Here is a 27,647-nt window from a genome sequence, read left to right as displayed (position 1 = left end):
GCTAATTATGTGCAGAGAATACCACTTTGCTAAAGATTTTTGTAGGTAAGCACATAGTAAGAGAAAGAGATGTGGTGTGTATATTGAGTCGATTGATTCTCACGACACATAGTTGGTATGTGGTGACGACAATCTATTTTGGAAGATCTTGGAGTACAGCTGTTGGCTCCGCTGTGAGTTTTAAACTCTGATTCATAGGTCTTATTTTTTAAGACATAATATACATTTCATTTATTAAAATGAAAAAATTGAAGTTATAATGGTGCTCCTTGATTGAATTAAAGCTAGTGCAAAATTTTATAATTATATGAATTTTGTATATGATAAGCGGTGGCTTCTATTGATTCATCTATTTCAAAAAAGAAATAGTATCTAACATTTATGTTAGCTATGGCATGCTAGATTAACATAACCACTTTAAGTTATTTGGTAATTCCTCATATATATCATTCAGCTTTCAAATTTCTCTGACATGATGGTTCAAAATAAAATATATGTGATTATTGAGGTTCATTTGATACATAATAAATTTATCATATCATAAGAATGATATCATTGGCGTATTTATTAAAATGAGCCAATAACAGTTGATTATTATTTGGTTGGGCTTGATACTTTGTATATTTATTGAGGCTTTAGTTAAAAAGATTTTATTTTTAAAATCTTGATAGAACTTGAAATATGCAACCCATATATATATATATATATATATATATATATATATATATATATATATATATAAGGATCATGTTGAAAATCACAAGTGATGATTAGTATTTTTAAAATATCTTTAGAATTGTCAATTGACAGAAAAGAAAGAAGACTAAATGATAGATCATACTTATAAAAAAATGGGCTCATAGAAGTTATTTCTTAAAGTTCTTGTGAGCTTTAATGGAATTTTATTTTCTTGTAATTACTTGATTTATCTCATTCGATATGATAGATTTATACATGTAAATCTTGGGGACACCAAGAAAATGAAAAGAACTGATGAATGCTATGATTGTCAATTTTTGGGCTATCCACCAAAGTGTGGGGGGAAGCCTTTATTTTGTTTGTCATATTCATAAGCATTGTTTGAAATACCTCGAAGTGTGGGGGTATTTGACAAATGTTATGTTGCCCCAAAACCTAAAATGAGGAAACTTGGTTTTAAAACTTATGATTGTGATTTTATTGATTTTACATGTAATAGTTCATGCTATAGATTCCCTACTATCAAGAGTGATATTTTAGACTACAATAATATCATTGAATCTAAAAAAGGTTATTATCTTTGAGCATGTGTTCCTTTGAAAAATAAGGAAAAAATTATTTCATGATTTTTTGGTGTTTCTAATAAAATTGTTGATTATGTGTAAGAATTGAGAAGAAGCAAGCGAGCTAGAACGAAAGGAATCTCGGTATGAATTTTATTGCTTATATTGTTGATGATGATCCAATATGTTATGATGAAGCAATTAAATCTATTTTTGATGCATTTTATTTTTTTTAATTTAATTGGTTAGAAGCTATAAATAATTGAAATCAATTATGTCTATCCATGCTTGGGAACTCATTGAGTTACCTCCTAAGACCAAATCAATTGGTTATAAATAGGTGGTTAAGAATAAGCTTAGACCGGATGATACAATAGATAAGCACATGGTAGACTTGGTAGCTAAAAGCTACAAGTAAATGTATATGTTGATTATTTGATACTTATTTTTCGGTTACTGAAATTGCATCTTTTGGAATGTTATTTGCCATTGCTTATATTTATAAATTTGTTGTATATCAAATGGATGTCAAAGTTATTTTTCTAAATGATGAAGAGATTTATATGGAGTAGCCCGAGGGACCAGTAATCCCCGGTCAAGAACATAAAGTGTGCAAACTAGTAAAATCCTTGTATGGATTAAAGCAAGCTCCTAAACAATGGCATGAATAGTTTGACAAAGTGATGTTGTCTATTACATATTTGATTAATGGTGCAAGTAAATACATAGCAAATTTTACAATAATGAATGTATTATTATTTATTTTTTAATATATTGATGACTTGCTTATTTTGAACTAGGGAAATTGTATATAAAATCCTTAGGTAAACGCGCCTTTTTTAAAAACTCCCTGGGTTTTTTTTTTCGAAAATTTACTCCCTGGGTTAATGGAAATGACAATAAAATCCATGCCGTCAAAAATTTTTAACAGCCGTTAGTCAAATTCAAAACGCACCGTTTCACCTTATTAAAATATTAATTTTTTTTTATTTAATTTTAAAATTAATTTAAATTCCAGAGAGATCGTAAAAATTTCCCAGAATTTCCCAGATCTAGATTGGAGGAAGGCGGTGCTGGATCATTGGGTGGAGGAGGTAAAGATGCAGTTGGTGGAATGGCTCGAGGGGGAGGTGGGGATGCCACCGGAGGTGTAAGGGATGCTTGCGGAGGAGAGCCTCCTAGTGGTGGTGGCAGCGAAGATAAAACTGGAGGGGGTGATCTGGCAAAGGGGCAGATGGTGGGGGTCATGCTGGTAGCGATGGCGGTGGTGAAGTTGATGGTGGTTGGCGGAGAAGGTGGCAGTGAGGTTGGAGGTGGTGTTAATACCGGTGGGGGTGAAGCTGGCGGGGATGGAGGAGGAGCAGCAGGGGCTGGCGGTGGAGGAGACTGAGGAGCTAGAGTTGAAGGGGTTGAAGGGGATGAAGGCGCTGGGGTGTCAGTAGTCTGAGTAGGCGTAGTTGAAGAATTCGACGGAGCAGGGGAAGAAGGTGGTGGTGGTGAGGTGACAGAGGAAGTTGGTAAATTCGCACAGGAGAGGAGGGAGGGGTTGTGGAGTCCATCTTCCTATGGATCTTTCCTAACAACGACAATGCACTACTACAGTTCCATTGTCATATTTGAATGATTAGAGTAATCACAAACATCCAAACCTCCAATTTTTCCTCAAAACAATACATAATTACAGAGCACAATCCAATGCCAAAAAAGGTCTTCCTCAAACCAAACAAAGTAAAAAACACTCAAATTTTCTCAGTATTGACAACCCCAGAAAAAACGCAATTCCATCAAACCAGGCGCTACCAATCTACCAGAATCCCTTTTTTAGATGTGCAATTTTGATGTAATTCCCTTTCTGAGAAGGGCTATTGAAATTGGGCTCCTGAGTCTTGTGTATGAGAATCCAACATCTTAAGGGACAATGTTATGCATGCCTCTGCTAATGTGTTTTAGCCGTCTTAAACAAGTTGGAATCTTTTGACGCCTGTGGAATTTTTTTAAACCTTTCTGATGCTTGCTGTAATTCTCCTTGAAGGCAAGAGGGAAACAATGATCAGATTGACTTGGGTAAACGTTAGCTTGGCTCTGAGGGAAACAACCAGATTCTCCAAACGTTGACATCTGACAAGCTGAAAAAATCCCATATACCAGAAATAAAAAGAAAAAAAAAAAGACTAAGCAAAACCCATTCAGAAAATCCTTCTACCAACAAAACCCAGAGCAAGAAACCAAAAACTTTGAGCAATGATCAGATCGACAACAGTCTCCTTTTCTCCCTTTGGTAATTGCAGTAGAGACCCTGAAATTGTAAAGATAAAAGACCATCAAGATATAATAACAAGAACCAGCAGTAAAATTCTCTTTTTCTTGTTCTTCAACTTGAAAAATCAATTTGAAGGCAAGAAGTCACCAACTGGAAATCTAACTGAGAAATCAATTGTTCTCCAACAACTGGAGAAGGCACCACCGAAGCCAAACCACCGTTGATGTTGCCGGAGAGATTCGAGAGCTGGGGTGTGTTCGCCGGGGTTGAGGAAAGAAGTCGTGAGTTGACAAAAGATTAATTTTTTTATTTTTTTATTTTTAGATTTAAAATTAAAAATTAAATTAATAAAAAAAAATTAATATTTTAATAAGGTGAAACGGTGCGTTTTGAATTTGACTAACGGCTGTTAAAAATTTTTGACGGCATGGATTTTATTGTCATTTCCATTAACCCAGGGAGTAAATTTTCGAAAAAAAAAACCCAGGGAGTTTTTAAAAAAGGCGCGTTTACCTAAGGATTTTATATACAATTTCCCTTTGAACTAACATTGATGTTGTGCATAAAATTAAATTATTTCTTGCATCTAATTTTGATATGTAAGACATAGGTAAAGCTAATGTCAAATTGAACATTAAAGTTATTAGGGATAATGATTGCATTATTTTATCTCATACATATTATGTTGAAAAGATACTTAAAGGATTTGAGCACTTCTATTATCCACCTATGTCTACACTATATGATTCAAAAATACACTTGGTTAAGAATCATGATGATGGTGTTTTTGCAAGAAAAATATGCACAAATCATTGGTAGCTTGATGTTTTAACAAACTGTATATGCCTTGATATTACATATATTGTTAATAAATTGAGTAGATATACTCATAATCATAGTATTGAGCCATTGTAATGCGATCTCTAAATTGTTGAGATTCTCAAATGGCACAATTAATTTTGGTTTGTCTTATTGTGATTATCCTACTATATTGAAAGGAATGCAACTGTATTATTGATTTAGATGAGTAAAGCCTACTAATGGCTATTATGTGTTTACTTTGGCTGAAGGAGCTATCTCTTGAAAGTCCTCAAAAAGACTTACATAGTAAGGTTTACTATAGAGTCAAAGTTAATTGCCTTAGAAAAGGCATGAACTGAAGATGAATAGCTAAAGAACCCATAGGTTAATTTATTTAATTTGCCTTTATATGCTAACATAGCTGGATCTATGTGTTTATTGTGATTGTCAGGCTGCCAAAACTCAAGTAAAGAATTTATAATGAGAAAGTGCACAATATTGTGAGACAGCTTATTGGGATCGGTATATGTCCATGGACTTTGTGAGGCCATAAAAGAAATTTGTAGATTCTTTGACCATGCCACTAGCAAGAAGGCTAGTGAGAGAAGCATCGAGGGGGATAGAACTGATACCCAAATCATGACACTGTGATTGATACCCAACCTCTGTGATTGGAGATCCTATGAATGAGGTTTAATGGGAAACAAAGCCACAAGTGAAATGAGATTTAATGGGAAACAAAGTCACAAGTGAAATGAGGTATGGTACTGTCAATTTATGTTTATTAACTATCTTGTTGAGAAGATTAGTAATGAGTCCATCCATATGATGTAAGACAGTACAAGATGCAAGGTGATTAAGGGTGAGTTTAAAGCTCTTAATGGGTCCATAGTCCCTACCTGTTGGGATGGGGTGTTTCTTGCACACACTCCTGGTGGATACCACCTATATGAGTGTGGAAGTGGTGCCGTTTCTTATGAGACTTTGGCAAGTCTCTAGAGCACTCATGAAACCCAGAGGCGCATGGCCTGTATAAGGCGCCAACCCGCTATAGAACAACCAAATTTTTCTTATTTGATTTGATTTGTTTTTTTTTTTTTTTGGAGAAAGTTATGTGGGTGATAAGTTTGATTAACTTGTGGATTTGGTTAAAAGAGAACCTTCGGGTACCACATCAATTCATACTTTCAATCTCCTCTTATTCTATTGTTTGTAACATGTGGGGATTGTTGTGTATGTTACAAACAATTTATTATTTTGCTATTGGTTTTAACAATATTTTTCAGTTATTCCAAATATTTTACTGGTTGGCATTAAAATATTTTTATGAGATTTTATCATCTTTACTATATATTTATGACCGCTTGGCCATTAAGTTATAATTTTACCGTTGGTTATTTCATAGGTTAAAGACAAGTCTCTAACGCATGGTCAATTGATCATAGACTTTAACATGATATTATTGTCATGACTATTTTTTGTCTTTATTACATACATGATCATAAGTTTTAGAAAAGGAAAAAAAACAAACGTTAACTTAATTGTGAGCTTTGAAAGAGTCAACAACTGACTTCTATAAGAAAATTTCTTATATATTTTTCATGATTTGTTTACTTGGATAGAATTAGTGGATTTTTCCACCTATATTGTCTTCTATTTCTTGTATTTTCTCTATATGGTTTTTCATCAAGAAAATTAAAGGGTTGTTTTATTACTCTTCGTTATTTGGAAGTGCGCCCTTAACGAAGATAAACGCTATAGTCTAATCCTGGGAGGTTGCGTGTCAAAGAATCCGATTGCACCGAGTTATACACTCCGGAAGGCACGAATCAACCTTTAAGGACAACACTCTTACGTGATTCTATAGCATTGTGAGATCTTTTCAAACTCTATTTTCACCTCTTGTATTTTATTTATTTTATTGTTAATATTCATATTATAATTATTTTATATCAATAAGAATTTATGTACCATCCAAAATTATTTCCAACAAAAAAATCTTCAAAAAATTAAAAACCCAAATCAAAAACCCAAATAAAAAAATCAAAAACCCAAAAAAACTTCTTATCTTATCTTCTTCTTCTTCTTCTTCTTCTTCTCTTTTCCTTTTTTTTTTTTTTTTTTTTTTTTTTCTTCTTCTGCTTCTCTTCTCCTTTTCTTCTTCTTCTTCTTCTTCTACTTTCTTCGATCTGCTGCTTCTCAATTTTTTCTCTTCACCTTCTGTTTTTCTTCTTCCTCTAGAGGTGCCGTGCAGACCGCAGAGAAGGGAGATTGAGACAGGAGAGAGAGAGTGTGGAGAAAATAAATGAAGAGGTAAAGAATAAGAAGAGGGAAAAAGTTGAGGGGGGAAATAAAAAGAGGGAAAAAAGTTCAAAATTCTGCCCATTTTCTGAAATTGGGAGGGACTCGAGGGGATTTCCTGACGTGCCAAGTGTCACAGGTCAGGAATCTACTCAAAAAAAATAATAATAATGATCTATATATATATATATAATGTTCTAACGTGGTAGTTTACCATGTCAGAATTTTTCTAACGTGGCACTGTAGCACGTCAGAATTTTTCTGATGTGGGAATGTGCCACGTCAAAAAAATTCTAATGTGTTAAGCTGCCACGTCAAAGAATAATAATTTGGCCATGTCAGAAAATATATAATTTTTTAAAGTTGCTAAATCTGTAATAATTTTCTGACGTGGTAAAATTCCCACGTCAAAAAATTAATGACGTGGCAACAAAATATGTACTGTAGGCACGTAAGAAATTTTTTTTTTTTTTTTTTCTAGTGACCATAAGCTTTAAAATAGATATAAAAACACTTGGAGAGAGGGAACTAAAAGAAGAAATAAAAAAATAAAAAATTCAAGGTTAATGAACAGTGTCACATCAGCTAAATAGGATGTGGGTTGAGTTGAGTACGTAGTTTTACTATTAAAAGAAAGATTAAATACTCTTTTGCCCTCTAGGGTTTCAATACTTTATTTTTTTTCCTTAGAGTTTCTTTTTTATTACAAGAAGCATCTATAGTTTTCATAAAGACCAAGATGGTACCTTCGTTAAAATTTCGTCTAAAACTTAACGGAATGTCATGTCAGCACCAATCAAATATAGCCACGTGTCATATAATTAATTTTAAAAAATTATATTTGAAAAAAAAAAAAATTGGGGATGCCTTGGCCATTTGGGGGTGGTTTCGGCCACTCCCTTGGGCTCCTTAGGGTGGCCCGGTCACCCCCATCCGGCTGTGGGGTGGCTTGCCACCCCAAACCGGCCAGATGGGGGTGGCCAAAGGCCATCTCCGCTTAATTACTCTGTTTTCTAGTTTGCTTTTTTGGGAAAACTTTTTTGATCTCCTCTTACTCTTTCTTGGTTTGCTTTATTGGGTTTTTTTTCCAAGAAGTGTTCTCCAACTCACCGCTCTGAATTTCACAATCTGACTATCTGCTCTCTCACCAACACAAGTTTTCTTTCACTGCCATGGATGAAAGAGAAGATGTGTCCACTGACCTGAAACTTGGTCTGAGCACCTCATCCTTTGATGACAATGGCGTCCCTGCCAGCCCAAGGTATGTGATTGGCGTTTCTTTTTATCTGGCAAACATTTCAAGACAAAAACTTTAAGATTTTCCTGTTTGGGTTCCGGTTCCTCATCCGTGTTCTCACCTATTTGGGGTGGCCGAAACCACTCCTAAACCCACAGGGGTGATTTCGGCCACCCCTTGGGTTCCTTCATCAGGCCATGGGGTGGCTCGCCACTCCAAATCGGCCAGATGATGGCCAAAGCCACCCCCAAATGGCCAAAGGCCACCCCATTTTTTTTTTTTTTTCCTTTGAGCTGATGTGGCATTCCGTTAAGTTTTGAACGGAATTTTAATGGAGATAACATCTTAGTCTTTATGAAAATCACATGTACCTCATGTAATAAAAATAAAATCTTAAGAGAAAAAAATAAAATGTTGAAAACTGAAGAGAAAAAAAGTATTTAACCTTTAAAAGAAATAAAACCTAAATATGCAAACAGCCCACCAATCTTGATATCAAATCTTAAAGAAACAGTATCATCGGCCCATTTACTATTTATAGTTTACTAATACATTACTTTATAAAAAAATTCAAAAAAAATTAAGAACTCTTTTTGCCGTGTCGGAATTTTCTGATTGACAAATCCTACTTCCACCTTTTTTTAGCGCACATCAAAAATAAAAATAAGAGAGGGAAACTACACTTACCCTTGAACTTTCAGTCAAATTGTAATTTCTTTCCTAAACTAAAAAAACTTTCAGTCTCCGACGTATATGGTGCAAATCTCCGCCAACTTTATAGGACTCCAATATGCCACGGTCAGTGAACTCATTAATGGGGATACGAAGTGGTGGGATTCTACTCTGTTGGAAACGATTTTCACCAAAGAAGAGGTCCACTTAATTCAGTCTCTGCCGGTCAGTCACTTTAACAGGGAGGACGTTCGGGTTTGGAGAGGAACAAATACTGGGTTGTTTTCGGTAAGAAGTGCTTACTACATCCAGATGGAGACCGACACCCAGGGAGTTGTGCAAGTTCATCTTTGGAGGGTAATAGCAGGGGGTGGAGTAGTTTGTGGGCTCTGAAAATACCCAATGCAGGAAAAAAAAAATTGTGGAGGACGTATCATGAGATTTTGCCCACTAGGAGCAATCTGCATAAACGTAAAATCATTGAAGACCCTTTGTGCCCATTATGTGGAAGAGCTCCAGAAACGGTTTCACATATCCTGTGGCGGTGCCCATCTGCCAAGGATGCTTGGAGTGTGGGTCGTGTTAAGCTACAGAAAAAGAGTTCCACTACTGGCCAGAATTTCCTTCAGATTGTGGAGGAAGTTTTTGTACAATGTGACGAAGAGGAGATACAGCAATCCGTAGGTATTGCAAGAAGGCTGTGGCTGCGTCGAAATGAGGTAGTGCACTGTGGTACATTGACTCATCCCAATCTGCTGGTACAACGCATTATTACTGCTGTGGAGGATTTTGCAACAGCGAACGGGGTAGGGGATACTCAAAACTCTTCCTCAAATGCTTTGGTACAGGAAGTGCAATGGCGGGCTCCCTGCAGTGGATGGATAAAAGTGAATTGGGACGCGTCACTAGCGAAGGAGAAGGGATGGATGGGTCTCGGGGTAGTGGTGCCAGATGACAGGGGAATGGTGTTAGCAGCGCATAGCAGAACCCTTGAGGAACGTCTTGATTCGTCGCTGGCAGAAGCTCGGGCAGCGTTGTTGGCGGTCCAAATTTGCAACGATTGGGGTTCGCACAGGTTCAATTCGAAGGGGATGCAAAAGTAGTGGTTGCGGCTGTTAACTCACTGGAACCAGATTGCATGGGAGTGGTAGTTGCAGTCTTGCAGATATCAAGCATGAGTTACAGTTTCTACAACAATGGCAACTGTCTTTTGTTCGTAGGGAGGGTAACCGTGCGGCCCATACCCTTTCCAAAGTAGCAACAAAAAGTTTCATGGATCAACGATGGCTTATTGAGCCACCTGCATGTATTTATGATATTATCACGATGGAGCAAGTTGCTCCATCTGTTTTGATTTTTAATCCAATGAGAAGCAAGTGATTGTACCTCAAAATAAAAAAAATAAAAAAGTCAGCAAGGAGACCCAAAATGGAGACCTACATAGTGGGTATATTCATACAAGTGTCACTACAATAAACAGGAACATAATTGACGTTGCAAACAGTAACTCATGTTTGCTACGTCAATAAATTTTGACATGTCTAAATAAACACGTCAATAAAAAATTTATTGATGTGTCGGATTTTAACACGTTAAAAATTTTTGACGTGTCAATGGAATACGTCAAACTTTTTGACGTGGCATTATGACACGTCAACTTTTGACGTGTCATAATGCCACGTCAAAAAGTTTTGACATGTTTCATTGACACGTCAAAAATTATAATTAATTATAATTATAATTAGGTAGTAAATTAATTATATAATATGTATTAAAAAAAATTAAGTAGTAAATTAATTTTAATTTGTATGAAAAATTAATTTTATCATATTAGTATAAATTAATTGGTATATACGTATACGTATATATCACATGCATGCCAATTAGTATCATAATCATACATTCATACTATTGTATACCAATTAAAATCATATATATATATATATATATATACTATTTTATACCAATTAATATTATCACATGCATGCATATGAATCAAACATTTCATTAATATTAATTTGAAATGAAATGATAGCCATATTAATATGATATGATATTATCATACATAAATCATTCTAGTAATATTAATATGATAGCCATATTAATTTTTTAAAAATATATAGGACATACAGAATACATTTATTTTATAAAACCTGTAAACCCCACATAAACTCGGCCAACATAAAATATGTGTTCGGTGAGTGGATTATTGAGCCATCACGAAAAAATGGATTTTATTATCTGTACATCTAGAATATTAATTTATTTATTCTCTAATTAGTTTTAAGTATATTGTATGTATAATGTGTTATATAAGAGAAAAAAAAAATGATATAAATTAAAATTTAAAAATTTATCTTGCAATTCTTGACGTGTCCTGTGTTGACATGTCAAGAAGCATACCTCGGGAAGGCGCGAATCCAGCTTGGGTTGATCAGCTCCTTCTTCTTCTTTTTCTCTTTTTTCTTTTTTCCTTCCCTTTCTTTCTTTCTCTCCCACGTGCGCCACAGCCCCCCCCCACCACCACTTTTTTTTCACCGTTGGCTGTATCTCCGTCTCCGTCACAGTCACACGCATTCTCTCACCCGCGTTCTCTCTCTCACCCTCTCTCTAGCTCTCAATGTTTCTCTCTCTCACCGGCCGTCATCATCGCCGCTCCTCCCTCCGGCCATCACAAGCTCTCCCTCCGACGATTCTCCGGCCTCTCCAGATCAGGTATATATATATATATATATATATTGATTTATTTATTTATATATTATATAAATATATAATTTACAGTGTCTATTATTATATATTATTGATATAGTTATATTAGGAAATTAATTTTACATGTTAGCTAATTAATTTATTTGTTTGAGGTATATGTTTTGTATCGTAGGAATATTCTTTAATATATTTGCATGCATGCATGCAAAATTACGTACGTTTTTTGAAAGTAGGTTTTTTTGTGCACCTTTTTGCATTTAGATTAATTTAGACCTAAATTTTGTGTAGGTTTAGGTTTTTTTGTGCAGGTTTTTGCATTTAGATTTAGACCTAAATTTTGTATAGGTTTTGCAAATGCAAGTTATTAGGGGAAAAAAAAAAACAAAAAATAAAAAACTTGCTTAAACCAAAAAAAAAAAAACAACAACAAATAATAAATGCATTAGATATGGTCGTTAATTTTTGTTTAGATTTTGAAATTTTAGAATAAGTATATAAATGTTAAAAAAGAAAAACAAAGGAAAAAACAAAAGAAAACAAATAACATAGCTAGCTGGATTTATTTTATATATGGTCCCCATATATAACAAATGCATAAATGTTATAATAAACGAAAAAATAAAATAAAAAAACTAGCTAGCTAGATCTATTTTATCTAGGGTCCCCATATATAAAAAATTCATTTAGGTCTTACAAATTTAATTACGTAAATGTCATTAAAAATATATATAAAATAAAATAAAATAAAATATTTAAAAAAAAAAAACAAAAACAAAAAAATTACAACAAATAACCTAGCTAGATCTATTTTATCTAGGGTCCCCATGTATAACAAATGCATTTAAATTTGGACCTTAATTTTGTTTAGGTTTTGCAAATTTAGATTATGTAGATGTTATAATTAAAACTAAATGTATGTGTTTATTTGTTAAAAATAAACAAAAAATTGAAACGATGTAATTAAAGAAATACACTAAAAAAAATAACAACTAACTAACTAACCTAGATTTATTTTATTCAATTAGGGTTTCAGTAACTAAAGCTATGGACAAGAGTTGGATGACAAAGTTTAGAGGTACGTGGGAATATAGAGACGGGTGTAGATTATTTGTGGACTTCGCAGTTATGAACTGTACAATCCCGGATGGAAAAATTCACTGCCCCTATAAGGCGTATCGAAATAAGCAGCGCCACCCGCCGGGTTTCGTATATGACCACTTGACAAGGGGTAAAAGAATAATGACTTCATACATAAACTGGTATTATCACGGTGAGAAGCCTGTCCGGTCTCCTGTTGCAGTCTCTAATTCGACTACCACGATCACAGATGCGGGTATAAGCATAGAACAAGGTGAAAACATGCAAGTAGTGTTGTGTGATCTATTCGGCATACACGATGTCATGGAAGACAATTGTGAGCCTAAAGTGGTGATGCAAGGGAATGAAGAAACTGTGAATGAAGAAGCCGCTGAAGGTGACGTACTAAAGTACTACAACTTGCTTAAGAAGGCAGAGAAGCCACTTCATGATGGGACCAAACATAGCAAGCTTAGTGCTACTGTACATCTGTACACCTTGAAGTGCGTGGCAGACTTAGTAACGCGATATTCTCATCTTTCTCTGAGTTCATCAATCAGTTGCTGCCTATGAGTAATGAAGCTTTGCCAGTTAATACATATGAAGCGAAAAAGTTTCTAAGAGACATGGGCCTCGGGTATGAGAAGCTCTCTGCGTGTCGTAATGATTATATGTTATTCTTGAAGAATAAAAAGGATTTAGATTCATGTACCGTTTGTGGAGTATCTAAGTGGAATGATGAAATTTATTTGGATGAGGATGGTCAACCCATATCATCGACTAAGAAACGCTCGGTCAAGATGTTGCGGTGGTTTCTACTCATACCACGACTACATAGACTGTTTATGTCAGAGCATACTGCCCCCTATATGAGGTGACATGCAAAAGGCCAAACTAAGGACGGTGTATTGAGGCATCCGGCCGATGGTGAAGCATGGAGGGCATTTGACAATTTACATCCAGACTTCTTAGCGGACAGCAGGAACGTCAGGCTTGGACTAACCTTGGATGGATTTAATCCATTTGGAAACATGAGCACATCCCACAGCACTTGGCCTGTAATGCTTGTATCGTACAACTTGACTTCTTGGGCGTGTATGAAACAAACGTCATTTATACTATCCCTGATAATCCCGGGCCCAAAGTCACCTGGAATAGATATAGATGTCTATTTTCGACCTTTAATTGAGGAGTTACAAGAACTATGAACTATAGGTGTACGCACATTTGACATCTCCAAGAAAAAGAACTTTGTGTTGCGAGCGTAGTTGATGTGGACAATTAATGACTTTTCGGCATACGCAGATTTGTCCGGGTGGCCTAACAAGGGTGAGAAGGCATGTCCCTGCTATATGCACTCGACAAGGTCTAGAAGGTTAAAACACGGCAAGAAATCTTGTTATATGGGGCACAGGCAATACTTGCCCATGGATCATCCGAGGATGAGGAATAAAATAACATTTGACGGCAAGCAAGAACTAGAATGTGCCCCTGATGTGCCAAGTGGAGATGAAATCCTTAAACAATTAGAAGATTGGGCATTTGGGGATGAGAATGCAGGTAAGGCAAAGACGAATAATAAGAAAAAGACAAAAAAAAATGAAGAAAAGTGGGCCTACAGAAAGAGAAGGAGAGATTGATAATATATTGTGGAAGAAGAAAAGTGTTTTCTTTAGATTGTCGTATTGAAAAGATAATTTATTGCAGCACAACCTTGATGTCATGCACATTGAGGAAAAAAAGAGAAAATTACAGTTTACCTCCCCAAAATTGACAGCGTTTTTTAATTCGAACACCAAAGTTTCAATTTTTGCAATCCACCCCCCCAAAGTTCCAAATTTTTGCAATTTGACCAATTGTATCCAAAACTTCTCATATTGCCCCTAATTTTTTATTTTTTATTTTTTAAAAAATTAAAAAATTAAAAAATTAAAAAAAAAAAAAAAAAAAAAAACCGGGGTGGCTCTTTGGCCATCTGGCCATTTTTGCACCCCCAATTTTTTTTTATAGAAAATAAAAATAAAAAATAAAAATTATGGGCAATATGGAAATTTTGGCATAATATTGGTCGAATTAAAAAAAATTGAAACTTTGTGGGGGTGGATTGCAAAAATTAAAACTTTGGTGTTCGAATTGAAAATGCTGTCAACTTTGGGGGGCTAAACTGTAATTTTTCCTGAGAAAAATGTGATGGACAATATACTTAGCACAATACTAGACATTCCAGGGAAAATGAAGGACAACCTTCAAGCCCGCACAGACTTACAAGAAATGGGGTTGAGACATACACTTCATCCGTACACGGGCGAGGATGGTCAAACATATATGCCTCCAGCTTGCCACACAATGTTTAAGGACGAGAAAACACATTTTTTGAAAGTGCTTCAAAATGTAAAGGTGTCAGACAGATATGCCTTGAACATTTTCCGATGTGTTTGACTTAGTGATCGTACGATATCTGGTTTGAAGAGCCATGACAGTTATGTCATTATGCAACAACTTCTCCCTATTGCATTGCGTGGATCACTGTCAAGTAACGTGGTTAGACCACTTGTCGAGATGTCTACATTCTTCAGGGGCCTATATTCAACATCATTGACACAAGAGGATATGGATCAACTAGAGAGTGACATTTGTTTCACTTTGTGCTAGATGGAACAGGTCTTCCTCCCAAGTTTTTTTACCATAATGGTTCACTTGGTCGTGCACCTTGTCCGTGAATGCCGATTCAGTAGACCGGTACAGTATAGGTGGATCTATCTGGCATAGAGGTAAAATAATTTTACGATTATTCATCAATTTATTTTCCCTTCATTATAAAATCGTCACTAACTGTAATAAATGAATTATGTTCATATGTAAGAGCCTTAAGGGGTTCAAATCTAATGTGCGCAATAAAGCGGCTCTTAAGGGGTGCATTGCGGAGGGTTACATAGCAACTAAGTTGGTGGCATTCTGCTCGAGATATTTAGACAACGCACCAACATTTCACAATAGGGCTCAAAGAAACCCAGATGGTTCAAAGGGGGCGGGAACACGAGTCATCTTCAACCGTATCACATTGACATAGGTTCACCGATACATTATTAACTCGGACGAGTTCCTTCAACTACAGACGTAAGTCGTGTTAGTAGTTTATGCAATTTTAATATCACCTTACACCCTTAGTTGTGAATTATAATAAAACTAATTTCGTATTGTAGGGTGCACATGGATACACTTAGGCGATCATGCGATAGGAGGAGAACGACGGAGGATCAGTTGGAAACCCAACATCATGAGTTGTTCTGCGATTGGTACCATGACTACGTAAGACTACCGTGATGTTTAACTATTACAGTCCGATTATATTTACTTATGGTTCATAACAACTAACAAAACTAACTTCTTTATGGTCAATTGTACGTAATATACTCACAAGTCGATCAATTGGACGATCGATGCAATAAGGAAATAAGTGGCAAACTGGTAATGCATTGTAGAGGGCCAAAGGAGACAGCTACCAGATATAACCGATATGTGGTTAACGGGAAGCTGTTTTGCACTCTTGAATTCGATGCCGAAAAGAGGACACAGAACAGCGGTGTGTGCGTGCCGACTGTTGATGGCGAAACGTATTATGGGAAGTTAACGGAAGTAATTGAGGTGGAGTACTTCGACAGGACCAAGTGCATTCTGTTCAAGTGTGATTGGGCAGATAACACGAGGGACAGGTTGTATAAGGTAGACGAGTATGGCATGATGCTTGTCAACTTCAAAAACCTTGTCCACCGGGGCTAACAAATTACTGATGAGCCGTATGTGTTAACGTCACAAGTTGACCAAGTCTTTTACGTTGAAGATGAAAGGGGGCCTGATTAGGCTTGTGTTGTAAGGACTAAACCTAAAAACGTATACGATGTTGGTCAGGGTGAAGGTCCTGATGATGAATGTGCCAACTACCATGAGTGTGAGCCGCTCCTATTAACCAGCAATAATAAAGTAGATCCGAAGGATGACATTGATTACGTCCGACCAGACTTAGATCCAATATAATTATATGTGGTTCAAAAAAATAAAATTATATATGTAGTTCACATTAATTGACTTATTTTCTGTTATTTCTTTTTACATTAATTGGTAATTGTGGTGCATATTTTATCTATTTTATACATAATTAATTGGGTGTGTGATGTATTTCACAGGTTAATATGACTACTAGGGGGAAGAATAGACGACGAAGGTCCCCACAAGTAGACGACCAGGGGTATAAACGAGTACTTTCAGTGCATGTGGAAGGGTCCCAGATAGGGTATCAGTCTCAGCCGTCTCCATACGACACGGAGCAAAAGTTTCATATACCTAGTCCACCACCTACGATGAGCGAGTTAGGGATATATTCACATGGCCATATAAAGCAGTTATTCCCCCCCCCCCCCCCCCCCCCGGGGACGAGAACACATGTTTCAACTACAGTAAGCCATCGCAACCGGAGGACAGCGAGACACAGGGACCCGCGAACGTGGATGATGGGATAGGTGCCACGCATGACTCGCAGCCCAATAACCTTGCTCCAGATGTGTTGGGCAGTCGTCATCTCCAGACAATAAGTAAGTATATATGCTTCAAATACCAATATTGAATACGTATATAAGTTATGTAGTTACTATTGAATTGCAAATAATTAACATCGGTAATTATTAATGTGCAAGGCATCGATCGAGACAGGCGCACCCATATTCAAGTAGTGACCATTAAACTATCGAATAAGACGTGGGATATTCCCACCAGGCAAAAGGTCGTTTGTGAGTACAATAGAGCGTGGCAGCCCCATAGGATTTAGCGGGATGAAATTTCAGAGGACGACCAGCAACATCATAACGAGTGGGAATTATATTAGATTGCGGGACAACTGGACGCAGGTACCGCCCCGTACGAAGGAGGATATATGGGACGCCTTGAAGATATGGTTAAACTATTTGTTATATTTTAGCATATGTATTTCATTATGTCAAACGCTGTTAATGCGTGAATTATACGTCTTACTTTTTTAGCTTGTGCAGGTGGACTTTTACATCTCGCCTGAATACAATCTCGATGCGATTAAAAAAGACGCATTCTGAAATATGGGCGTGAAGCTGAAGAGTTGGAGACACTCAGTAAAAAAAGTGATAAAAATTCAGCCGAACAATACTCTTGACATCGTGAAGGTGAGAATGGATCAAGATGCCGTTTCAAAATAAAACGCATGCAACTAGGATGTGTTGTTGGATAAATGGTGCAACCCAAAGAATCAGGTACGTCACAAGTGTATTTTCATTAATTGTATTTGTGTAGGAGTATGTTGCATATATGAACGCATTGCGAGTAAAAAACAACACACCTCACTGCACCGGGTCGATGAGCTTTGCTAGGGCGACACACACACGCACACACACACACACACACGCACATATATATATATATATATATCGTATGTTTATGATTTTTTTTTTATGCAGACCTTATCTTTGGGCGCTACTCCGACTCGAGCGCAAGCTTACATCTCGACACACACAAAGAAGGATGGTGACTATCCAAATGAAGTGGTCAGGGAGAGATGTATAATTTTTTATTTTTATGATTTTTTTTTTTATGCAGACCTTATCTTTGGGCACTACTTCGACTCTAGCGCAAGCTTACATCTCGACACACACGAAGAAGGATGGTGACTATCCAAATGAAGTGGTCAGGGAGAGATGTATAAATACTCACTGATATATATTTTGATAAATTATTTATGATTAACCTTTTTTATATGAGATACTAACTTGTTATTTAACGTACAGGAGAGGATAAAGGAATTGATACCCATTGACCCGGCATTGATGTCAAGTGTGATTGAAGGGACACTATGGTGGACACCGAATGACGCGTATGCTCAAGCGCACCGAAATAAGCCTGAGTACGCTAGCAGGGTCCGACAGGTGGGTCCAAATGTTCTACCGGTGCGGGGCAGCATATATTCATACTATACACCGTCCTAGGCACGGTCTCAAAATCTTAGGAACTCCTTGTTCTCACAAATGACAGATAGGATTAGAAAACTTGAAGAGGAGCGGATACAACAAAGACGTGCGATGGATGAGATGTCCAAACAGATTGAAGAACAAAAAGCTCAGATAGCAGATAAAGATGTCATCTTTGAGGCCCGTTTCCACCAGCTTGAGGCCATGCTCGCGTCGACATCTAGATCCTCGCCCAATAGAGGTAATGTTATATTTGTGTTGTTTTTGTTATTCTTCGGTTAACATGACTATAGCCCGCATTGATCACTTTAACTGTTAGAATTGTGTCTCCACAAAATTCTCAGTTAGCAACGCATTGTTCCCGTGGTTCATTTTAGAACTAACGTATATTTGTATCACTGTATTTCTGTGTTTTGAATTTTTTTATTAATTATCATTGGTTCACAACTCATTTGCAGGTAATGTGGGCTAGGCGTTGGGGGATGACTATGTTGACTTGGACTGAGCACGTGGTTTCTCATCGCTATTTGTAGATATATTTTGTTACTATTTGTTGATATATTTGTTTGTATATATTTTATTACTATAGTTTGCTATATGTTTGTTAAGAGTAGTTGGAACAGAGATAGTTTGATTGTATATTTTTTTTTATTGTGTTTGAATGTATTTTTGATGTAGATATTTGTAGTGTTGGAACGTATTTTCGATGTATATATTTGTTTTGTTTTGTGTTGTGTTGGAACGTAGTATATGTGTTGGAATTTTGTTTAATTAATTTGTGTTGGAATTTCATATGTATTGGATGTATATGCAAATTGAATTGAAATTTTATATGTGTATTGGGTTGGGTGTATTGGGTTGGATGTATTAGATATGTTTGATGTATTTGATTAATTGGATGTATTGAATTAATTGGATGTATTGGATATGTTTGATGCATTGGATTGATTGGATGTATTTGATGTATTGGATGTTGTTGGATGTATTTGATGTATTGGATGTAAATGTGAAAATTTGATTGAATTGAATTGAATTGAATGTAATGTATTGGATAATTTAAATGTAGATATTGGATTGAATTGAATATATTGGATAATGTAAATGTAGATATTTGATTGAATTGAATTAAATTGAATTGAATGTATTGGATATTGAATATTGAATGCATTGGATATTGGATATATATTGGATATTGGATATATATTGAATGTATTAGATATCAGGTTAATACGTAAATCTGGGTATAAACCTGAATAATTCCCAAAAATATATAAATTTAATATATATATTTGATTTTTTGACACCCGCCTTTTTAACCGTTGAGACACGTCAAAAAGGATACGTCAGAAATGGCTGGTAAAAAAAATGCGATTTTTGTAGTGTGTTAATTTAAGGGCTAATTTTTATTGCCACATCATCAAGTTATATGACAGTCGTATAAAAGTTTACAAAATAACATTATTTATTTTCATATATATATCACAAGAGTAAAGTTATTTAATAAATTATTATACGATTATCATATAATTGGGATGACATGGCAATAAAAATTAGTCATCGATATTTGTTGATTTGAGAAATTAAGTGAAACTTTTTTTTTTCTTTATTTGAGGAATATTTCAAACTAGAGTAATGCTAGAAATTACATTTTTATTCTACAATGCTGACATGGCAGTGCTATCTAATCCATGAATCAATTCTTATTAAAAAGGAAAAAAAAAAAAAAATTAAAGAGTTTGGTCAAAACTGTTATAACAGCATTATAAGGTCGTTGCGATACAAAAAATGCGATGCAAAATTTCCGATAAGTTCTCTTTAAAAAAAAAAAAAAAAAAATTAAAATTAAAAAGAAAAGAGGTAATCTGTATTATGAGTTGGGGGAATAGGTAATAATGAGGCGATCAGCACAACATTTTGGAAATGACCGGTGCCTATCCCCTTAACTGATCTGTGCTCCACATGTGCCGGTGTCGCCATCTCGCGATTTAACGCTGATCACAAGAGCAAATTGGAATTGGAATTACTCCAAAGCGCGCCAATAAAACTGAACGCCTAACCAAAAACAGACTCAAAACAAACGCTTTGTAGCTTTCTCTGCATCTCTCCCTCTCTCTCTCTCTCTCTCTCTCTCTCTCTGCCTTTTCTTCGTTTTTATCTCCTCGATTCGCTTAATCTTGCTCTCTCTCTCTCTCTATAAAGGTTTCTGTCACTTTCTTGGGAAAATTTCACTTTCTTTAGTTTTGGTTAGAAATGACGTCGATTCTGGTGACCGGCGGGGCGGGGTTTATTGGCTCCCACACGGTGGTTCAGCTGCTCAACGAGGGGTTTAGGGTTTCGATCATCGACAATCTCGACAATTCGGTTATGGAAGCGGTCTATAGGGTTAGGGACCTGGTGGGGCCCTTGCTCTCTCAGAATCTCGAATTCCATCTGGTATCAGATTTTACGAATTTTTCTGTTTGGTTGCCTAGAAAAGGAGGGAAAAATTGAATGTTTTTTGCAATGCTAGTTTTGATTTCAGATAATTAAGCTCAACTAGGTTGTTTATTCATTTTCTAGCTTTCTTGACAACCTAACGTTGCGTTTGGGAGTTTGGCTCGGTATGATTTCTCTAAGTGTTGGTTTGGTTGCAGGGTGATCTTAGGAATAAGGAGGACTTGGAGAAGCTCTTTTCTGAGACTCAGTAAGTTAATCCGAGTATGCGCTTCTGATTTGAGACTTTTTCAGAGTTTTTTTTTTTTTTTTTTTTGATGTATTTTGGCATTAGCTTTTGTGCTTATTATGTATGAGACAGATTTGATGCTGTGATCCATTTTGCTGGTCTGAAAGCTGTTGGGGAGAGCGTTGCGCACCCTCGCCGCTATTTCGATAACAATTTGATTGGCACTATCAATCTTTATGAGGTTATGGCGAAATATAATTGCAAAAAGGTATACCTGAGATTTAATATCTGGAACTTATTTACATTGTTTTAAATGCTTATCTATCTATTATTTATTCTGCTAAGTCTTCAGTTTTGGTATATTGCTTATCAAATCAAAACTATTAACTATATATCTATGATTCTTGTTAGATCACTGCTTGCCCCAATTTATAATTAATATTTTAACACTTTGGTGTGGACTCAGACTATTTCTCTATAAATGGGTGGAGATAAAGTATGGAGTCGGGTCCAAAAATCTACTCTTAACACCATATTAAATCACTATATATCATAAAAGTTTAAACTGACAGGAAATGATAAACTTAATCATTTATGGGTAATATTCTAACAATTCCTAAATTGTATATTTGCAGTATTAACTGTGGCGATTCCAGTATGTAATAGTTGGGCGTTGAAGTATGACTTTAATAATATCATTCTAATTTGCAATCATTGTCTCTTGTATGCCCATATCAAACTTAAGAGTTAAAAAGAGGTAAAGAACTTGGCTCAGATGACACCAAGTAGTTATAGCATTCATCTCTGGTTGGATCTTAAACAGAGAAAGGCTTGGTCTTAGCATGTGCACCTTTTTGCATTGATTTCATCACATGTTATCATGCTCTGCCCGTACTGATACAATTAATATTATCCTGTGGGAAAATAGATGGTTTTCTCGTCATCTGCAACTGTTTATGGTCAACCCGAAAAAATACCTTGTGTTGAGGATTTCAAGTTGCAAGCAATGAATCCCTATGGACGAACAAAGGTATGCGTATTGCGTCCTAAATCATGTTTCTTTGGACTTTTTTCTATGCCAGATATGGCATTTGTGTTCGAAGTTGGATAATCCCATCAGCTATTTCTTGTGTTCAGAAGGGTGCAGTTTTTTTTTCTCCCTAACATTGAATTTATTCTATCTTTCTAGCTTTTCCTTGAAGAAATTGCTCGTGATGTCCAGAAGGCAGAGCCAGATTGGAGAATTATATTACTAAGGTACTTCAACCCTGTTGGGGCTCATGAGAGTGGTAGAATTGGTGAAGATCCGAAAGGTATCCCAAACAATCTAATGCCATACATACAGCAAGTAGCTGTTGGCAGATTGCCTGAGCTTAACGTATATGGTCATGATTATCCCACAAAGGATGGTACTGCGGTAAGTTCTTTTTCCAGTTAAGAATTTCAGTTAGGATTGGGTACGAACTTCCCTAGTTGTTGGGTAATATCCATTAGTCCCATCCCATGGGCTTGTCTAACGCAGACCATGTATAGTATTATATTTTTTCACTTACACTCCTTTGTAAGCATGGGACGCTAATATTTGACAAATTCAATTGAAATGTGATAGGTTGTTTCTTTTTGCTGATAAAATATCAAATGTTTTTCTGATAAACAGATCCGCGACTACATCCATGTCATGGACTTAGCAGATGGTCACATTGCTGCTCTTCGGAAGCTTTTCTCAACAGAAAATATAGGTGATCATTCGTCCCGTACACATGTTTACATGATGAATTTGCTGTCTACTATTAACTGTTTATTTGGCAATCATCACAAATTTCCATGCTTTTGAACAAATGCATCATCTTGGTTTTCTACGACAAACTTGTTGTAGCATTTGGGTAAGAAAGTTGAATTAATAGATGGTATACTCTCTTAGGTTGCACGGCCTACAACTTGGGGACTGGATGTGGAACATCTGTCCTTGAAATGGTTGCCGCATTTGAGAAAGCTTCTCGCAAGGTGACTCTCTCTCTTTCAACTAAATATTGGGTGCATGCTGGATTTTCTTCTTATTTTATGTTTTTCAGAAAATCCCCATCAAACTATCTCCAAGGAGGCCAGGAGATGCTACAGCTGTTTATGCTTCTACAGATAAGGCTGAGAAAGAACTTGGTTGGAAGTATGTAGTTATTACATTTTTTCTTTTTATTAGAAGTTGCATTACATTTATATTCTTTCAAATTTCTGATGATACAACTTTGACTATGGATCCTCTATACTCATACCCGATTGTACTACACAGAATATGCTATGCCCATGATTACATAGCTGATAAATGGCTGATAATTTTTGTTAAATCATCACTTAATCCAAAAGCTTAAGTTTATAGTAAGGGTTTGAATTTAAGTATTGAATTTATAACTCTACGTGTGGATTTAACCTCTCAATTAATAAGTGAGGCCATACGAGGAATGTTTAATTAAAATAAGAGATGAATGATGAAACAATCACACATATATGGGAAAATAATCTAATATGGAAACCATAAACCCAATACAGAAAATTTATATTCTAACAATGTTCATGTGTCTTACCATTGCAAGTTCTTACAGCTAATCTGGTGCCTTTTTCAGGGCGAAATATGGAATTGAGGAGATGTGCAGGGACCAGTGGAATTGGGCAAGCAACAATCCATGGGGGTACCAGTCCAAGCCTTGAATGGCATGCTTAAGCGCTTAATATACAGGTTGTACAAACCCTTGTATCACATTCTACCAAACTACGCCCCACATTTTTTTTAGCTACCTGCCTTGCCATCCCGACAAATAAAATGTATAAACTTTTGTAGATTTGATCTAATTCTGCCATAGTCAGGATGAATTTGTTTGTAGCAACAGATGAATTTCATAAATGGTTTACTGCAATTGATACTGAATGATCTTTCATCAATCTTCCTAGACTCTTCCTTAAGTTTCTTAAATTGATTGGAGCGACCCAAATACTGCAGATGAAGGAATCCAAACCTACTGCTAGTTGTGTCTGCACTCAGAATTCTGCCTTTGAGATTACATATTAATCAGCATGCTTTTTAAGGTGTATTCCACGGACGGGAATTGGGTGTAATTAGCTACTGCACTTGTTTGGGCACCAACCACCTGCCTGCCATATAGACAGTTAATTGCACTTGATCCAAATTCGAATTTCACACCAATTTTTTTGGATAATGAAATATGGGTGACAATTCGCGTTAGGTTGTATCAAAAGTTATCAATGAACTCACTCACATAGCAAAAAGATTTATTTAGGTAATTAGACAGCTGAAGTTGGCCAAAAAGATGACAATGCAAATTGCTCGACAAAATCGAGATGTTGGCCCAAGAGTGGATAAGCATAGCTTTGGGATCAGTACTTCATGTCATCCTGGTATGGTCTAGCAGGAAACAGATAGATTAGGATGTTGACGAATGGGCATGGATAAACTTCTCTTTTCTTTTTATGCATTTGACATTGCGTGCAGCAAGCGCATGGTTCTCTGATTTGCTATGTACTTCTAGTTAAAGAAGAGATCAGTACTCCTTTGAGTGTTGGCTTCCAACACTCTATCCACCGTGTCCATGATTATCTGACCTTCACCACAGGTCCACCACTAAGCACCAAGAATTACCCTTGGCAGGAGCTTATACGGCTTGTTTGTCTAGACTTTTCTAAACTTGTTTGTCTGTGTTTAGAAAAGAAAAACGAGCAAACATTTTTTCTTGAATTTTTTGCTCTTTTCTGATTTTTTTTTTTTTTTTTAATCTTTTCATTTTTTTTTTTCTAAATGTTTATAAGGAATAATTTTGTATTTTTTCACCAAATGGGACATCGCACAAATTAAATGTTTGGGAGGATATTGCAAATTGCTTAAGATCAGAAAATGGGTATAAAACATTGTAGAAAGAAGTATTCGAATATCAATCTCATTAGCATCCTCCCAAATCCCACCAATCGAATTGCTTTTAGAGAAATACAAGACGTGTAGATGTGGATAGAGGAAGCCTCAAAAAGCAAAGGTCAAGCAATAGGAAATGAATCAAAGAGTAGGGAACCTCTCACTGGTTTTTGGAATTCCATATTTCTCGTCTCCTGCCTTAATCCTTTGCTGGCTTGAATTAATTCGTTCTTTTTTTCTTTTCTTGTTTTTTCTTCGCTTGTAAGAGTAACTTAGAGGATGACCCACTTAAACCCATATATCTTTGTCATAATCAAACGTCATATCTCAAGCAAGCATGAGAAAACTGCTTAGGGACCATATATTGCCTTTTTCAACCTTGTTTTAAAGGGACCGGAATTTCCTATTTGAATTTTAGATAATTCGGACAGGAAATGAGAGAAAGACGCAGGTCTTGGGGTGTCTAAGCAAGTGAACCTCATACCCTAAATAGTCCAGAGACTTGCTCGGATACCTTGGGACCCCACCCCTTCTCTCATTTCCTACCTGAATTCTTATAATTTTAGGTCTCGATTCATTTTAAAGTAGCATCAAGTTGCATTTGGAAATCGGTACCCTTAGGGTTTGATTAGGGTTTAGGGTTTTGGGATAATCTTCTTTGACCTCATGTAATTACTTATTAGTGTGCTCGCATGTCCATAACGCCCTAAGCATGAAATGAAATGAAATGAAATCTTTACATAACATAACCGTCATAACGTGAGTCAACTTGCTCGATGTAGGGTTTGGAAAAAAGGAAGAGAGTGAGGCTAGAATGTCTGCTACAATTGCAATGGTGGAGACAAACAAAGCCAATCTGCAACATTGTCATCCATTGCCAAAGATTAGTGAAAATATCAAATTATCTTACATCTAGAACTTGACAATTGATAATCAATTGGCAAAACCTAGTTGGATGATCACAGATTTTTGCCCACAAAAATCAAGCTGGTAGGAAGATATCTTTGTTATAATAGTGCGAGTTATTATTAATGTCAGTTTGATTTCGTAGTTTCAAAATGTGCAATTTATATAAAAAAAAATTAACGATTTTTAAAAGTTAATGAAAATATGATTTTTGAAAAGCTTCTTGTAAAATCGCAATTCGGCATATAAAATTGCACTTTGGCCTATAAAACCGTACATTTTAAAAAAAAAAACACACCCCCTTGCCAATGGTTTTAAACCAAGAATTTTTTCATGTTTTCAAAACAGCCATTTTTTTTTTTCAAACCCACTCCCTAATGGAACACTTTCATCAAATTTGTTTAAAAATGATCGTCTGGCCTACGAAATTGCGGAACCAAGTCCAATGTCTTCATATAAGTGCTGCCTAATTCTAACCACATTTACTTTTGGCTACCTGACTTTCAACACTTCAAAGGTGCATGGGACATTGCCTATAGAGACATTCTCATCTCATATATGACCTCTTGACTATTTTAGCTTCATTCTTGATCATTAAGAAATGTTTCTTCCAATTATTTGATATTATTATTTTCTTCTGTACAAAATATTCCTCTCATTGAAGGCAGAGTAATGTCCTCCATAACTTCCCTTTCAATTGCCACTTTTGCTTCAGGCTGCTAATCATTGCATTCATGCTCAACTTCTCAAGCAACTTTATGCTCTAGTAGATAACAGCAGAATAACTCTTCTTCTTGTTGCATATTCTTAACTCTCTATGAGAGAAGTTTTCCTTTTTTTTTGTGCATTTCTCCATCTCCTCAGAGAGGCTTTGCCTCCGCCCTTGTGCGATTCTTTCAGGGGGAGGAGGTTGCTTTCGCCCTCCTCCCCTCTTCCCCTAAGCGGTCATTTCCCTCCCCCTCTCTGTCACCAGTTCTCCTTTATTTTCTTCCCTTTTTTCACCTGAGCAGCAATGCTGCCGTTCTGCCTAGTCGGCCCCTCTAGCCGCATTCCACCCCCTGCAATCACGCCATTCTCGGTTCTACAATGGTTCTCAGCTCCGGATTTCTCCCAGCCAAATATGTCAGCCTCCGTTCCTCCATAGCTCTGACGCGCCTCACCAGGGTCTTCCCCATCCTCCCAGCTTCTAGTCGATGTCTTCTCCGCCTTGTTCCAGGCACCACGCGTTGCCGCGTGTTCTTCAAGCTATTGCCAAAAACTCTACACCAGTCTCCATCTGCCATGTCCTCTGTTCCAGCCGCTGTTCAGTGGGCTTTTTTACTGCTTTTTTATTTTCCTTGTATTTTGCAGCTCTTTTTGTTGTTGTTTGCTGCGTGTTCTGATCCTTATGTGGAGACTTTTGTAACCAAATTTGTGTTGATTCCTCTCTTTCTTGCAGTCCCTACATCAGGCTACGACAATGCATTTTCGACTTTAGCCTCTTCACCGTGGTTGTTGCAAGTTCCAAATGGGGGTTCATATAGATTTGCCTTAATATGTAGCCCTTTTGCTTCTGTGACTGCCTTGTGCGGTCCCTTGAGAAGACCGGGTCACTTGTTTGACCCATTTCCAAACTATTGTAATTATTTATGTACTGTTTTAGTTTATTTTGAGTTTGTTGTTGGAGAGCCCACCCCATTTTCGATTGTAGGATCACCCACTTCTTCTTCCTTTAGAATCAAAAGTGGGAAGGATTCTCTCCCGTAACCCTTTCCTTATTAATTAGAAAAAAACAAAAACAAAAACCCTCTTCTTCTTCGTACTTATTTTTTTTCCCTAACAACGGTATTCCAAATCTCAATATAAACTTCAAGTCAC

The 27,647-nt window shown here is 36.3% G+C and overlaps 2 protein-coding genes across 2 annotated transcripts; both read left to right on the top strand.

Annotated features, from left to right (window-relative positions):
* The first annotated feature begins 7,796 nt into the window (after window positions 1-7,796).
* LOC132174357 (uncharacterized) lies at window positions 7,797-9,636 on the top strand. The gene is made up of 2 exons (XM_088514319.1): window positions 7,797-7,885; window positions 9,045-9,636. Exons 1-2 carry the CDS (start codon window positions 7,797-7,799, stop codon window positions 9,634-9,636), a joined length of 681 nt encoding a protein of 226 aa, XP_088370445.1.
* A 10,577-nt stretch (window positions 9,637-20,213) lies between these two features.
* On the top strand, window positions 20,214-23,902 carry LOC132173386 (bifunctional UDP-glucose 4-epimerase and UDP-xylose 4-epimerase 1). The gene is made up of 9 exons (XM_059584880.2): window positions 20,214-20,739; window positions 20,940-20,989; window positions 21,101-21,236; window positions 21,897-21,998; window positions 22,158-22,385; window positions 22,626-22,707; window positions 22,890-22,972; window positions 23,041-23,132; window positions 23,587-23,902. The coding sequence occupies exons 1-9, from the start codon at window positions 20,557-20,559 to the stop codon at window positions 23,669-23,671; spliced, it is 1,041 nt and encodes a 346-aa protein (XP_059440863.2). The 5' UTR covers window positions 20,214-20,556; the 3' UTR covers window positions 23,672-23,902.
* The last annotated feature ends 3,745 nt before the right edge of the window (window positions 23,903-27,647 follow it).

The sequence above is a fragment of the Corylus avellana genome, chromosome 3 (genome assembly GCF_965113065.1).
Source record: "Corylus avellana chromosome 3, dhCorAvel1.hap1.2, whole genome shotgun sequence".
In the NCBI taxonomy this organism is placed as follows: domain Eukaryota; kingdom Viridiplantae; phylum Streptophyta; class Magnoliopsida; order Fagales; family Betulaceae; genus Corylus; species Corylus avellana.
Note: the sequence above shows the minus strand (reverse complement) of the source record. Positions and strands in the feature narration are given on the sequence as shown.

Bases quoted from the DNA above. Each gene is read 5' to 3' on its own strand.
- LOC132173386 (XM_059584880.2), top strand. From the start codon at position 20,557: ATGACGTCGATTCTGGTGACCGGCGGGGCGGGGTTTATTGGCTCCCAC. The intron at 22,386-22,625 runs GTAAGTTCTTTT...TCTGATAAACAG, and splicing joins CCACAAAGGATGGTACTGCG to ATCCGCGACTACATCCATGT. The intron at 22,973-23,040 runs GTGACTCTCTCT...TATGTTTTTCAG, and splicing joins TTGAGAAAGCTTCTCGCAAG to AAAATCCCCATCAAACTATC.
- LOC132174357 (XM_088514319.1), top strand. From the start codon at position 7,797: ATGGATGAAAGAGAAGATGTGTCCACTGACCTGAAACTTGGTCTGAGC. The intron at 7,886-9,044 runs GTATGTGATTGG...ATTATGTGGAAG, and splicing joins GGCGTCCCTGCCAGCCCAAG to AGCTCCAGAAACGGTTTCAC.